This window comes from Artibeus jamaicensis, unplaced genomic scaffold (genome assembly GCF_021234435.1).
Source record: "Artibeus jamaicensis isolate MK-2021 breed Jamaican fruit bat unplaced genomic scaffold, CSHL_Jam_final contig_548, whole genome shotgun sequence".
Classification (NCBI taxonomy): Eukaryota; Metazoa; Chordata; class Mammalia; order Chiroptera; family Phyllostomidae; genus Artibeus; species Artibeus jamaicensis.
The window spans coordinates 1,287,675-1,300,417 of record NW_026521883.1 but is presented as its reverse complement, the minus strand read 5'-3'; the positions used below and the strand labels follow the sequence as shown (position 1 = coordinate 1,300,417).

The window sequence follows — 12,743 nt, the reverse complement described above, 5'->3', positions numbered from 1 at the left end:
ATTTAAATAGAATTAACTTTAGGAACATACACATACATAAAATTTAGACAATTTAATTGCACAGTGTTAAAAGTCCCCAAAACGGACTCAAGTTCATGGATATGAAAAGGTCATTTTGAAGTACTACAGACCAGAGTAAAACAGACAAGGTAATTACTTTGCATTTACCAGTAAAACAACAGCCTGTGAATACATTAGACTTTTATGAGAACACTTCTAGGGAATGTTAAAGAATCATTTTAAAAAGGAATACAATTTGTCTCAGAAAGATAAATTTATACTAACAATTTCTTTGGTCCTCCAAGTCACACCTGCTTTTACTTTAAAATACCAAACATGAGTTGAGTGCTTAAGTCTACCTCTAAATGTCTAAATATTAAGCAGGATAATGCTTATACTAGCTTTGATTTTAAAAGGAACTCAAAATCAACCATCACTGTACTTTAGAAAATCCAAATATAGAAAAATGCAGAAAATGGAAGTAAGGAATGTTTAAAAAAAGAATCTCTGCCATTTAGCCTCATCATAAGCCAAACAAAATACATCTGAGTGGCAGAGACGGGTCTACCAGAGTTAAAGAAAGCGCTGTACTTAACTCTTCTTCAGGTAATGGAGTATTGTCAGCCCAAACAAGAGGCTTCTCCATGAAAAATCATGTTTGTGTTTTTGCAGGGGTGTTTGGTTATTTTGTTTTAATTTGGCCCACACCGCCCCAGTAGAGGAAATTTTAAGAGAATCATTAATAAGGCAACAGCTTCCTGGACTGAAAGACCTCGCCTGCTTAAACAGATAACACCGCAGACCAGGTCCCATGGACCACAAGGAAAACCAGGACGGGAGCTTCTGGTATTCCCCAGTAATCCCTGAAGATTACGGGCCACCTGCACAGACACCAACAACACAATGTCAGTAGACATTGGACAGACGTAGCTCATAGTGCGGTCCACAGTGAGCTCCTTCTACATCCTTCCAAGGCCATGGAAGCAATAGCCCCGCAGACCTGAAAGTCATGAGCACTCGACAGTTTCTGGAATATCTGGAAATACTACTGATAAGATTTTTTAAAAGTTTTGAGGCATCTGCAAGAAACACACACAGTAAGCTCCCAAGAAACTTCAAAAGGAACTCTGAGCACTATTTATGTTCCATGTCAGTACTAAGTCTCATAAAATAATGGCTTTTAAATGAAGGCAAAGGTACCTACACTCTAAATGGTGTGATATTCTCATCAAGGCACAGAGAGTTAAATGTCTAAATCCCTGTATGTTGACATGAGAATACACTCGTAAACAACTCCAGGAACTAATTCCCTGGAATTTTAAAAAGAATAGAAGGTAGAAATGTGACTTTTTAACTCACTATAAAATCAAAAACATAGGTATTTCATTACCTTCCCTTGGTGATTAACGTTACAACTAGACAGTTAAAAAATAAATATTTAAAAAATAAAGCGTTACGGGCAGTTTAATAAACATGATTAAAGTGGAGCCTGTTGGACTTTGAATTTGCAGAGCGATGCTGCACACTATACAATAAATTATTTTAAGCTCTATACCATTTTTGTTTGGGGAGTGGAAAAAGCAGAATATTGGCCATATTTCCTCCCATTCCCAACACCCCTATGCTTATCAACCAAATCACCGTACTATTTGAACAAAGTACGTGAGTTCTTCTCCCTCCCCAGCACCCTCAGGTTGTCAGAACGGCAGGGGGAGTACACATACAGCTTAACACTATCGGCAGTGTGCTTGAACGTTGCCACTCAGTGGTGGCTAGAAGAGAATAGAGCACCTACCCCTTTACTAAAGTTATTGTTATTTAACCTGCGATAAATAATTATGAAATACAATTAGTGACAAGGAGTAAGTTTCACATCTTACAACTGAGAAGGGAATTGTACAAACAATTAAGACCAGACAACTGATGCTACTGTTAGAGGCACGGTCTGCAAAGCACACAGCACGTGCTGAAAGCTCAGCTCCTAATGAGAGTGAGGAACTCTTCGCGTGTCTTTGGGTCTTCCCGGAACACACCCAACATCGTGCTGGTCACAGTCTTGCTGTTCATTTTCTGTACCCCTCGCATGACCATGCACATGTGTCTACAAAACAAGCCAACAAAGGGAGAATAGACAGTTACTGGTTTGGTTTTTAAAATTAAAAGCAGTCCAAAAAAAATAATAAACTTGATTAAACCGAGTTCACAATGACCAAGTTTGTCACTGAGACAAATTTTATCCTAAAAAAATTTTTAAGCTTCTTAGTCTTGTAGTTTTTATTCTTAGTGGCCAAGTCCTTCTGGCATCTGACAGGAAAGAAGGGGAGATGGAATATTCCTGAGTGAAGATAATACAAGTGGTCTACAGATGAAGAGAAACCGGAGTTCTCACTTGATCCGTCTTCAGGCCCAGGACAACACTATGCCCGCTGAGGTGCTGAGAGAACTTCCAGAGCATGCTGGGCTCACCAGTCAGAGTGCAGAGGACGGTGACCAGCCTGGTGAAGCCAGACAGCCCACATGGTAGAGTCCAAGCCATGCCAGGAGCGTGGATGAGAACTCTGCCCACGAGCCGTGGGCAGCTCTCAAAATGCACTCTAACTTAAAGAAGAGTCTTCAGTTGCACTTTGTATCCATTCTTAGTCCTCTCTGTTTTTAAAATATGTGTCAAAATATTAGGAAAACTCTACTTGGGGCAAGAAAGAGCTAAAAAAGAAATCAAGAGAAGACACACAACGCTGCTGGTTATGCAAATCGCTACACCCAAGCTCATGACTCTCTGCTCTTCCACAACCCCCATAAAAACAAAAACAGGAGAAAAAAACCAGTGTCCCCTGTTCTGGTGCCCATATTGGCAACACAGTAAGTGACGGAGGTACAGGGGCTGCAGGCTCAGGGATGGAAGACAGGACAGTGTCAGTGTGTGGCACCGCCTACGCCAGGAAAACCGAGCAGCACTGAGTATCACTTTCATGTCCCACTGCGACGTTATTAAAGGCAAATACGGACTTACGTTGCTTCCACCACCACCCCAACTCCAGCGGGTCGCAAGGCTTCTGTGATTGCTATGGCAATTTGTTTCGTCAGGCGCTCCTGAACTGTGGATGTGACAAGGAGCTGAGTTTAAGTGTCTGGCACAAAGAGAGCTGAAAGCTTTTGCTGTCTCTAAAATATATAACATATTAAAAAGCAGACTCCCATGAGATTTAAAGGCCAAGACAACCAGCTTCTACCACTTGGCTTTGTTCGCTGCCTGGGCCAAGGAGGCCCTGTTCAATTCCCTGCCCTGCAGGCGGGTACTGAGGACAGCTCAGGAACCCCTGGCGCCCTCCAGCGCCACTATGGGGAACAGATTAAGACAGCCAGAGTCTCTCAGGTGTGCAGTGAGTCCAACAGAATATCGACATCGAGCACCTCCACAGAGGTAGAGCAGAGCAAACGAATAGCTCAGCAACAGGATTAACACAGGGGTTACGGTCTGATTATTGAGCTGGACTTAGAGCAATGGTAAAAGCCAATGATTTAACCTAAACATTGCAGTTCCTGTACTGAATACACAACTCATCTTTGAATACATACATTCACTGAAGCATTACATCCATTTGAAAGCTGACAAAATCCCCAAATGCCTATCAGAGCACAGATTGATTAAATGAAGCCACAGCACAGCCGTGCAATGGAGTACTAAACAGTAGGCAAAACAAATGAGACACGTACATGTATGCAGGGGAAATGTTTAACATGTAAGTGGGAAAAAAAAAGTAGAAATAAAAGACAAATGAAGCCCACTATTTATAATATGAGCCCGTTTTGAAATGTAATAAAAATAAATGAATTTTTAAATGTTTGTATTTGCATAAAATGTGAAGGAACGTGCATAGCAGGCTTTTTCTGTTTTATATTCCTATGAGGTTTTAATTTTTATGTCATATGTATTATACTTACGATAAGAACAAAAAATGCTGTTTCCTTAAGAAAAAATTTTCTGTAAAAAACATAGTTTTAAAATTTACCTTGTAATCTTCTACTATAGATTTCTACAATCCTAAAAAAGAAAGAACTATTTTAGTTAATCATAATTTTTTTAAAGTGAAATTGCTAAGGCATCCTCATAAAACTAAAAGGACTTTACTGAAGCAATTGTAGGGTGTAGGCAGAAAAGGTTAATGTTTATAGGAGGATAGAAAGATATAAAAACTACAGGAGACCAACTGTGAGAGAGGTGTTCCCTCTGTTCCCACAGAGAGAGGGAGTTAAGAGTATATAGTTCACTTATAAAAAGCACAATTAGAGGTGAGTAATTTTAAAGCTCCTAAGCCCTCAATTCTGAGCTAAGTCTCAAGTGTTCTAATTAATCATATTGTTTAATCAGAGCTTAGAGTTCAAGTTAAAAATAAAAAGACTTTGTGAATTAATAGGCAGACCACTGTCAACTACTGTACCAACTAAACCTATTAGGATAATCAAATTTGAACTACTTCAGACATCGTTTTATAAAATAAGTCTATGTAGGCAATCACTACAATTAACCTCCTTCCAAAATAAAAGCTTACTGATCTTCGCTTACAACACAATCTGTTAAGTGATGATTTTTCTCCTTTCAACATCTTTCACTCTAGTTGTTAGATGGAAAAATGACCACACAAATCACCCATTTTAGGATAACATTAAGGACACTTTTCTTTAAAATTTAGCCTTTCAGTCATGAATTTGGACTCAAGGATCACCTTGCCTATGAGGCATTTTAGGGCTCTTCCCCCCCGTATGACCCTCAGACAGAACAGGCAACTTGCTCCTTTATACCTCTATTCCAGACAACAACGTCAATAAATCGTGCCCACCCTATTCGCCGCCCCTTAGCCTGAAACGGGAGCCATTCTGATTCTTTTGTGTTCCCAGTAGGTAAACAACATTGAAGGAACTCCTACATATTTTTTTTATTTTGAACAAAAACCTGAGAAAGGATGGTTCAAGCTCCTAGATAGAAAATGGCTTATTCTACCCTGGCTGGTGTAGCTCAGTAGACTGAGCTCAGGCTGTGAATCAAGGGGTCACTGGTTCAATTCCTGGTCAGGGCACGTGCCTGGGTTGCAGGCCAGGTCCCCGGTGGGGGCCACATGAGAGGCCACCACACACTGAGGTTTCTCTCCCTTTCTCTCTCCCTGCCCCTCTCTCTAAAAATAAATAAATAATAATAATTAAAAAAACAAAACAAAACAGTTTCCCTACTTTTTTTTAAAGATTTTATTTATCTTTAGAGGGGAAGGGAAGGAGAGAGGGAGAGAAACATCAATGTGTGGTTGCCTTTCGTGCATCTTCTGCTGGGAACTGGCCTGCAGGGAACCAGCCTGCAACCCAAGCATGCGCCCTGACTGGGAATCGAACCACGATCATGTGGTTCGCAGGCCCGTGCTCAATCCACTGAGCTACACCAGCCAGGGAGTTTCCCTACTTTAAAAAAAATGGTCTATTCTCACTGGGTCAAATTTCTATATATATTACTTCTGATAGTTTTCCAGGTGGTTCATTTCTGTTATATAAGAAAGAGATGCCATCGATTTAAAACTTAGTACTGTCTTCCTTCTCATAGTTGTCATTTCTTTTTCCCAAGTAAAATTTCAGGCACAACATTAGATAGCAGTGGTGATACCGGGCATCCTACTGCTCTCCGGGCTTTAGCAGGAAGGCCCCTAACATTCTGCTACCACCCCCACTGCTGGTTTCTGGCAGGTAGCCAGTGTCACTCCAAAGCAGGGTCGTTCCTGCAGATTGCTGAGTGCCTACTCTGTATGGATTGTGTAGTGAACAGGATCCCTATGCTCAGAGAGTTCATTATTTCTTATTCCTAGTTTATTCATTTTTCTTTCCAAGAAAAAAGTAGGTGATGAATTTCTGTCTCCTCAGCATTAAGGAAAGTCATATAGCTTCTTTATATTAAAAAATATATGTATAATTTGTCCTCGTTCTTGAAGATAATTTGTTGAGAGGTATCTGTTGGGAACAGAATTCTAGTTTGACGCTGATATTTATCTGCCTTTCAAATATTGCCATTGGCAAACCAACTGTCAGTCTGATTGCTGTTACCTTGTAGGCAATATTTTTCTCTATGGCTAATTTTATGACATTTGCGTATATACACTCTGCAGTTTTCTATATTGTATCTAGGTGAGGATTTAATTTCATTTGTTCTGTTTGGGATTTATTAGGCTTCCTGAGTCTGGAGACATATTTTGCTTGTACTCAGAATTGCTTGTAAATATTACCTTCTCTAATATTGCATACCCCCACCCCCCCACACACAGCCTCTGTCATCTCCTGGGATCTCAGTTAAGGGCAACCGGGCCTTCTCAGTCCTCCGTGTCTCTAATGTTCTCATTCCTATCACAATCTAGTTTACCATACTCCCAGAATCAGTTCTCAATTTTAATCTACACCATGTTTGTGATCTTGAAGTAAACTGTCTTGGGACATGATCAATACAATACTTGTAGCCTGTTAAAGTAGAGTCTTTTAAAAATATATTTTGGATTTTTAAAACTACACTAATAAATGAGACTAGTCTATAATTTTTTAAATGCTAGTTTTATCAAGCTTTGTCATCAGGAATAGGCAACTTCATCAATTTGGCTGGAGAGCTTTTCAGGTTTTTCAGTGCTCTTTTGACTGACACACACAACATGGGAATCAGCGTTTGTTTGGAAGTTGGAAAGAATGCCTATTAACCTGACTGGGTTCCGCCCTGTCCCTTTCCACCTCCCTCCTAACATTAATTTAATTTTTCTTTTTTAAAATAATTTTTAAAATTTTTTTACAGAGAGAGAGGAAGGGAGAGAGAAAAAGAAAGAGACAGAGAGAAAGGAACATCAATTTGCTGTTCCACTTATTTATGCATTCACTGGTTGCCCTGACTGGGGACCAAACCCACTGATATATCAAGATGATGCTCTAACCAACTGAGCTACACAGCCAGGGCTAATTTGACTTTTTCTAACAGCTACCGGTGTATCCACATTTTCTATCTAACTCTCAATTTATTCCCTTCTCTATCTTTTTTAAAAACTTATTTTGAAGAATTTAAAGTTTTTAAAGCATATTCTTAGTTACATAGCCTCTCATTCTAAAATACAAGTATGTATCCTCTCAATTCTGCTTTGTATATGCTATTTGTCCATCTCAAGCAAAGACTGAGAGGAAGTCAGAGTCCCCACTCATTGTTTTTGGGTAGGTCAGTCTCTCTGTTCATTTCAGCCACTTCCTGCTTTTTGTTTTAAACCCATTTGACATGTGAAGATTCATGACCGCTTTTATTATGCAAACTTTATTAAAATAAGAAAACCTGCTTTGTCCCCTTTGATAAATTTTCCCTTTTTATTTTGAACTTTTATGATTTCTTAAAATTGATGCTAGAGAGAGGGGAAGGGAGGGAGAAAGAGAGGAAGAGAGACATCAATGTGAGAGAGAAACATGGACAGACTGCCTCCTGCATAGGCCCTGACTTGGAATTGAACCAGTGACCAGCATGTGAGAGCAGATGTAAGGACCCTAAGAGATTTGAGGCAAGAGGAGTTAGGAATTTAACATATAATCCAGGAGGAACACAAGAAAAGCCCAACAGAGAGTGGCAACAAAGAGAGCAAGGAGGCTGGGGCGGGGGTGGGGGGTAAGCAGGGGAGAAAGCAGAAGGCAACGGAGCGGGGCAGGTCAGCAAACGTGCGGCAGGAATGAGTGGATTTCCCCCCCCCACTCCTTGCTCCTGAATACATTCCGAATGGAGCAAAGACATCAAAATAAAAATAACCCAGGAAACATGAGTTTATGGCTATAATAAAAGTTTTTAACTTCTTTATGGAAAAATGATACTGTACAACAAAATCAAAAGACAAATGACAAGCCTGGGAAGACGATTTGCAGCCCCTGACCTAACTGCTTTAACATCCAGAGAACTCACACGAACTAGTAATAAAAAGGCAAGCAACCCAGTGGAAAAACTAGCAAAGGTTAAGTGTAGAAAGTTTCTGAAAAGACTCAGCTTCATTCTAGAAAAGAAATGCAAATTGAAACAATAGGTACCATTTTTCATTTATCAGCTTGGCAAAGGTCAAAACGTGTGATGAAACCCAGTGTTGGACAAAGTGTGGAGCTTTCTCCACACTTTGGAGAAATAGAGGGTGCTAATAGACGCACCCTCTATTATTAGAGTATAAACTGGTATCCCCTTTTTTTGGAGAGCAATTTAGTATGTAAAAAACTCAGCTCCCCTTAACCCAGCAAATTTTATTCTAGTAATTTATCTTACGGGTAAACCCAAAGTATGCAAATACATTAAAAATATGCTCACCAAAGCATTTTTTTTCTTTTTGAAAGTAGCCTCAAACTGCAGACTATATTCATCTGTATCAAAGACTAGTTAAAGGAATTCTATTAATGAGTGAAATTATTAAAATGAACCTAAACTTTTTGGACTGAAAGATGTACAAGAGATTTCAATGTAATATTTTAAATTTTTTAAAAATGTAGTGCAGAATGTAGGGTATGATCTCCCCACCCTCCTTTTTTTTTTTGCTTGTTTTGTTATGCAAATTTTTAAAAAGCTTTGTGGTTGAGTTTTCATAGAAATTTGCCAGAAGGATAGTGAAAGAAGTACCTAGTTTTCACTCTGGGAAATAAAAACAGGAAAGAAAACCTTCCCTTTTACTCATTTATATTTAAATTTAACTGGTATGTATACTTTAATAATTGAGAAAGAAAAGAAATCTTCACACGGTAATCTTATGCCTGCCCTGCCTTCCCCCTCATCCCTGCCTAAACCTCTTATTTCTATCAACCTAACCTGCTCCCTGTCCATGGACTATGCTTGCTCCTACCCTCTCGTTTGCCTCTACTTACGCATTTGCTGTACCTAGAGGAACTTCTCTTGCAGCTAGGATTCTGCTCAGCCCTCCGTCTCAGGGTCTGCTCAGCCCTGTCAGCCACCGTGGCCCCTCTGAGCTGGGAGCTCCAAAGTAGGCATTTCTGTGGCACCTGCTACCTCGTACCTGAGTCCTACTTCTCTCTGGCACAGAGTCCTTTCAAAGTAGGTGTCTGTCTGATAAACAGACTAACCATGGCTACCAGGGGGCATTGCAATTCAAAATTCAAAATTCTAAATTTATTTATGTTCACTCAGTGATTCTAAGGCAAGAAAAGGAATAGGCGTTCAATGGATTTTCAGCAGCAACAGGAATTTCTATTCAGACCAAGTTTACTCTAGAATTCTTACCAGAGTTAAAACAGATCAACTCACTTCTGGCATTTTCTTGTTACTTGAGGCTTTCCTGTTTGATATTTGCCTTTGGTGGCGCTGAAAGGTCACGCATTTCCAGGCAAGCGTATGAAAACTTCACATAAAAGATTAAAACGAACAGCGAAGTTTTGCAAAGACATTCAGCTTGCTTTATTACTCATCCTTCCCTAAATATTCCTACTTCTTAGAAGGAGTAAGCAGTTAAATAAAGCCTTAGCCTTTTTCCCCCATTTATAGACCTTTTATTCAAAAATTTTACAACATATCTGGAAGTAACATACACTCAGTTCTTTAATTTAGTGTTCCATTTTTTTCCCTTAAAAATGAACACTAACCCTCAAGTTGACTGTCACTTAAACATAGATTACATACTCTCCTTCCTAAAACCCGAATAAAAATGGTAGCAAAGGAATTTTTTTAAAGGAATAAACACACAGGATAAAGAATGGAAAAGAAGACTGTAGCAGAAAGGAGAGCAATAGGAGAAAAGAGAGTAAACCTCATCCTGGAATAGCGCTGAGAAAGCCAAGGAAGGCACAGTCTTGTGTCTGCAGAGGCAGAAGCGAGCTGACTGGCCCTTGCAGGACTCCAGAGAGGTGCCTGAAGGCGCCAAGGTGCAGCAGAAGGCAAGGTCGAGACCCCAAACAGCGGTTTGATTAGAAGTGTGAAAACAGTGCAGCGTTGTTAGACCCCTGCCCAAATTTCCTCTCCCACCCCTCACTGTTAGCTGAAAGGACAGGGACGCAGGTCCCCTCTGGTCAGGGAAGGCTCTATCTACAGAGAAAGGTGAGAGCTAAGACTTCAAGAATGTGCCAATGGATGAAAGGCTAGGAGATAGGGGAGGAGGGTAGGCAGTGGGGGAGTGAGGAAAAGGACATTTGGATTTCAGGTCCTCTAAGTCTGTCTCTACAGCTATAAATTTTAAGTTGCAATGTGACTTCCATGTTAGATCGCACTGGTCAAAAAAGCAAGCCTGATGAGACTCTCACTGTGTAGGGCAGGATCCTATTAACCAGTTTTCCTATTCACCACAGTCACACTTACCTCGCAAGTTTGCTGAGGCCAAGGACTTGCTTGTTAGGAAGGTAGCCGATATGGACCTTCAGGAGAGAGACAGAAATCATGAGCTAAGTAAAAACACAGTGCTTCCTTGGGACAAAACAAGGAAATAAGGAAGCACCATACAGAATAATTTTATGTAATTCAACACAATGCAAACGCATCTTTAAGTCATATAGGTTTAAGACTGAGAAAATGAAGCCTTATACAAGCATTTAAAAAATTACATAAATGCAGTAAAAGGAAAATATATAAGAAGGATATTGTTAATAAAACAACAAGTTTGAAGTACAGTCATGGTATTTCCTGGTGAAGTTAAATTTGATACAATTTTTTCCTCTATCGAGGAGAAACATCCCAAGAAAAGTACATTATACTGTAGCAACACTAAAATGTAGCCAGGAAGGCCTCCTTAAGGGCTGACTTTTAGTTTTCCAAAGTGGTTGTACCAACTGACACTTCACGTTCTGTCATGTGAGTCCCAGTCACATTCCGCGCATCACTGTTGCCTGGAAAATCCCACCCCATTGTACAGAAAGAGGGGTTCCACGCCCTCTGTCACACATGGTGGCCCCATTTTTCAGCTGCTGGAGAGCACCACCTTCCAGTCAACAGGAGAAGAACACAGACATGAATGTGCCAGTGCAATAACCTAGATCCGAACACCTAAAGTTCTCATAAAACTTACTAGAAGGCAAAGCCATTTCTATAATCTAAATAGGCACTGATTAATATCTAATATGTCAATGTCACTTCTCTTTGAGCCATGCATTAAGTATGAATAAAATTAATTCTCCAAAAAGGCTAAAAGTAATGGTCATTTGTAGGCAATCAATGAACCTAAGATAAAATTATAGACTTATTTGCATCTTGGTGAGCTGGCATTTTTCACATTTGTTTACCTAATATTTACTATACACTTGAGTAATTAATCTAGTAGTAATTAGTAACTTTTTTATCTGTGAGCAGGATGCTGTGGGAGTTTGAGAATACAGATGCGTCGCCTTCCTGGTCAGCAGTAGGAGAAAGCAAAAGTAGCATCCGAATGTTAGGCATTTCAAAGAAAAATTAGAATTAAACTTTCCCATGGAACCAAGGCCTTCTGTAGCACTTGAAATTTTTATACTTACAAGCAGAGCTATAATTCGTGTATTGCTTGTGCTATTTATGGTCTTCCTAAATATCCTGTCATTTAAATGTCCACTTTAGAAAATCACCACTGATTAATATATTTAAAAGAGTTAGCAAAAAACACACAGAGGTGATCATAGCAGAATATAACGGGATAGAGGGTTGAAATACTGTGATTTGTGAGAAATGTACATTTAGTATTCATTCACAATTCCTGACTCACAGCTGCCCAAATCCTGGGAATTTCCCAAGTGTGGGGAGTGTCTTTTGTTATGTTAATGAGGCGGCTTGGGCAGCACCTGGGGGGGGCGGGAATGTACCATGTGATTAGAAGGTTGGAGCTTCCGGTCCTGCCCCACCTCCAAACCCACCACCCTGGAGAGAAAAGGGGCTGGAGGTCGGGTCTATGGGCAATGACCAATGATTTAATTAATTGTGACTACACAGTGAAGCCTGCATAAAACCCTGAGAGAACGGAGATTGGAGAACTTTCCAGTTGGTGAACACATGAGATGCAGGGAGCCTGGCGCGCTGTAGAAGGCCTGCAAGTTCTGGGTCCCTCCCCTCACACCTTGCCCTATGCATCTCTGCCCTCTGGCTGTTCCCGAGTTACATCTGTTTACAACAAACCTGTGACCTAGTAAGTTAATGTGTTTCTTTGTGTACTGTGAGCGATTCTAGCAAATGAATCAAACCTAAGGAGGAGTTTGTTGGAATCTCCAATCTGTAGCCAGTTCATCAAGCTCAGATCCAAACCTGGGCTTTCAGCTGGCTTCTGAAGTGTGTGTAGGGTAGGGTGGGGCCGGGGGCAGGGGTGGGGGAGTGGGGCATCCTCATCTTTTAGAGATGTACTGGAAAAAGATAGTATAGCTAAGATTTGCTTCCAAATAGCCCAGGGGGTGGGAATGTCATATATATATATATATATATATATATATATATATATATATATATATATATATAGTTCTTTACTGACAACAGTTGAAGCTGATAGATGGGAACCTGGAACTTGATTATGCTAATCTTTTTATCGTTATATGTGCTTAAAATTTTCTATAGTAAAAGGTTTTAAAAAGAGACAAACCACATCACACACATCAGAATACTAAACTTAGAAGGAGTTAATGTGCCAAGTGTTGGCAAGGATTGTGAAGTGACTGGGACTTACATGAGAGAACGGGAGGTATAAATTGGTGGGACCGCTTTGGAAAACTAAAAATCAGCATCTGATGAGTAAGCAGGAGTATTTGCTATGATCCTGCAATACACTTGT

At 40.1% G+C, this 12,743-nt stretch overlaps 1 protein-coding gene across 1 annotated transcript in view; it reads right to left on the bottom strand.

Moving 5' to 3' along the window:
- GCH1 (GTP cyclohydrolase 1) overlaps positions 1-12,743 on the bottom strand; it is a 38,495-nt gene continuing 25,752 nt past the window's right edge. The window contains exons 3-6 of the mRNA XM_037155620.2: positions 10,325-10,380; positions 4,011-4,042; positions 3,011-3,095; positions 1-2,101 (exon numbers count right to left, since the gene is read on the bottom strand). Coding sequence (XP_037011515.2) covers positions 1,975-2,101; positions 3,011-3,095; positions 4,011-4,042; positions 10,325-10,380 — 300 coding nt within the window. The 3' untranslated portion in view covers positions 1-1,974. The remainder of the gene's footprint in view (positions 2,102-3,010; positions 3,096-4,010; positions 4,043-10,324; positions 10,381-12,743) is intronic.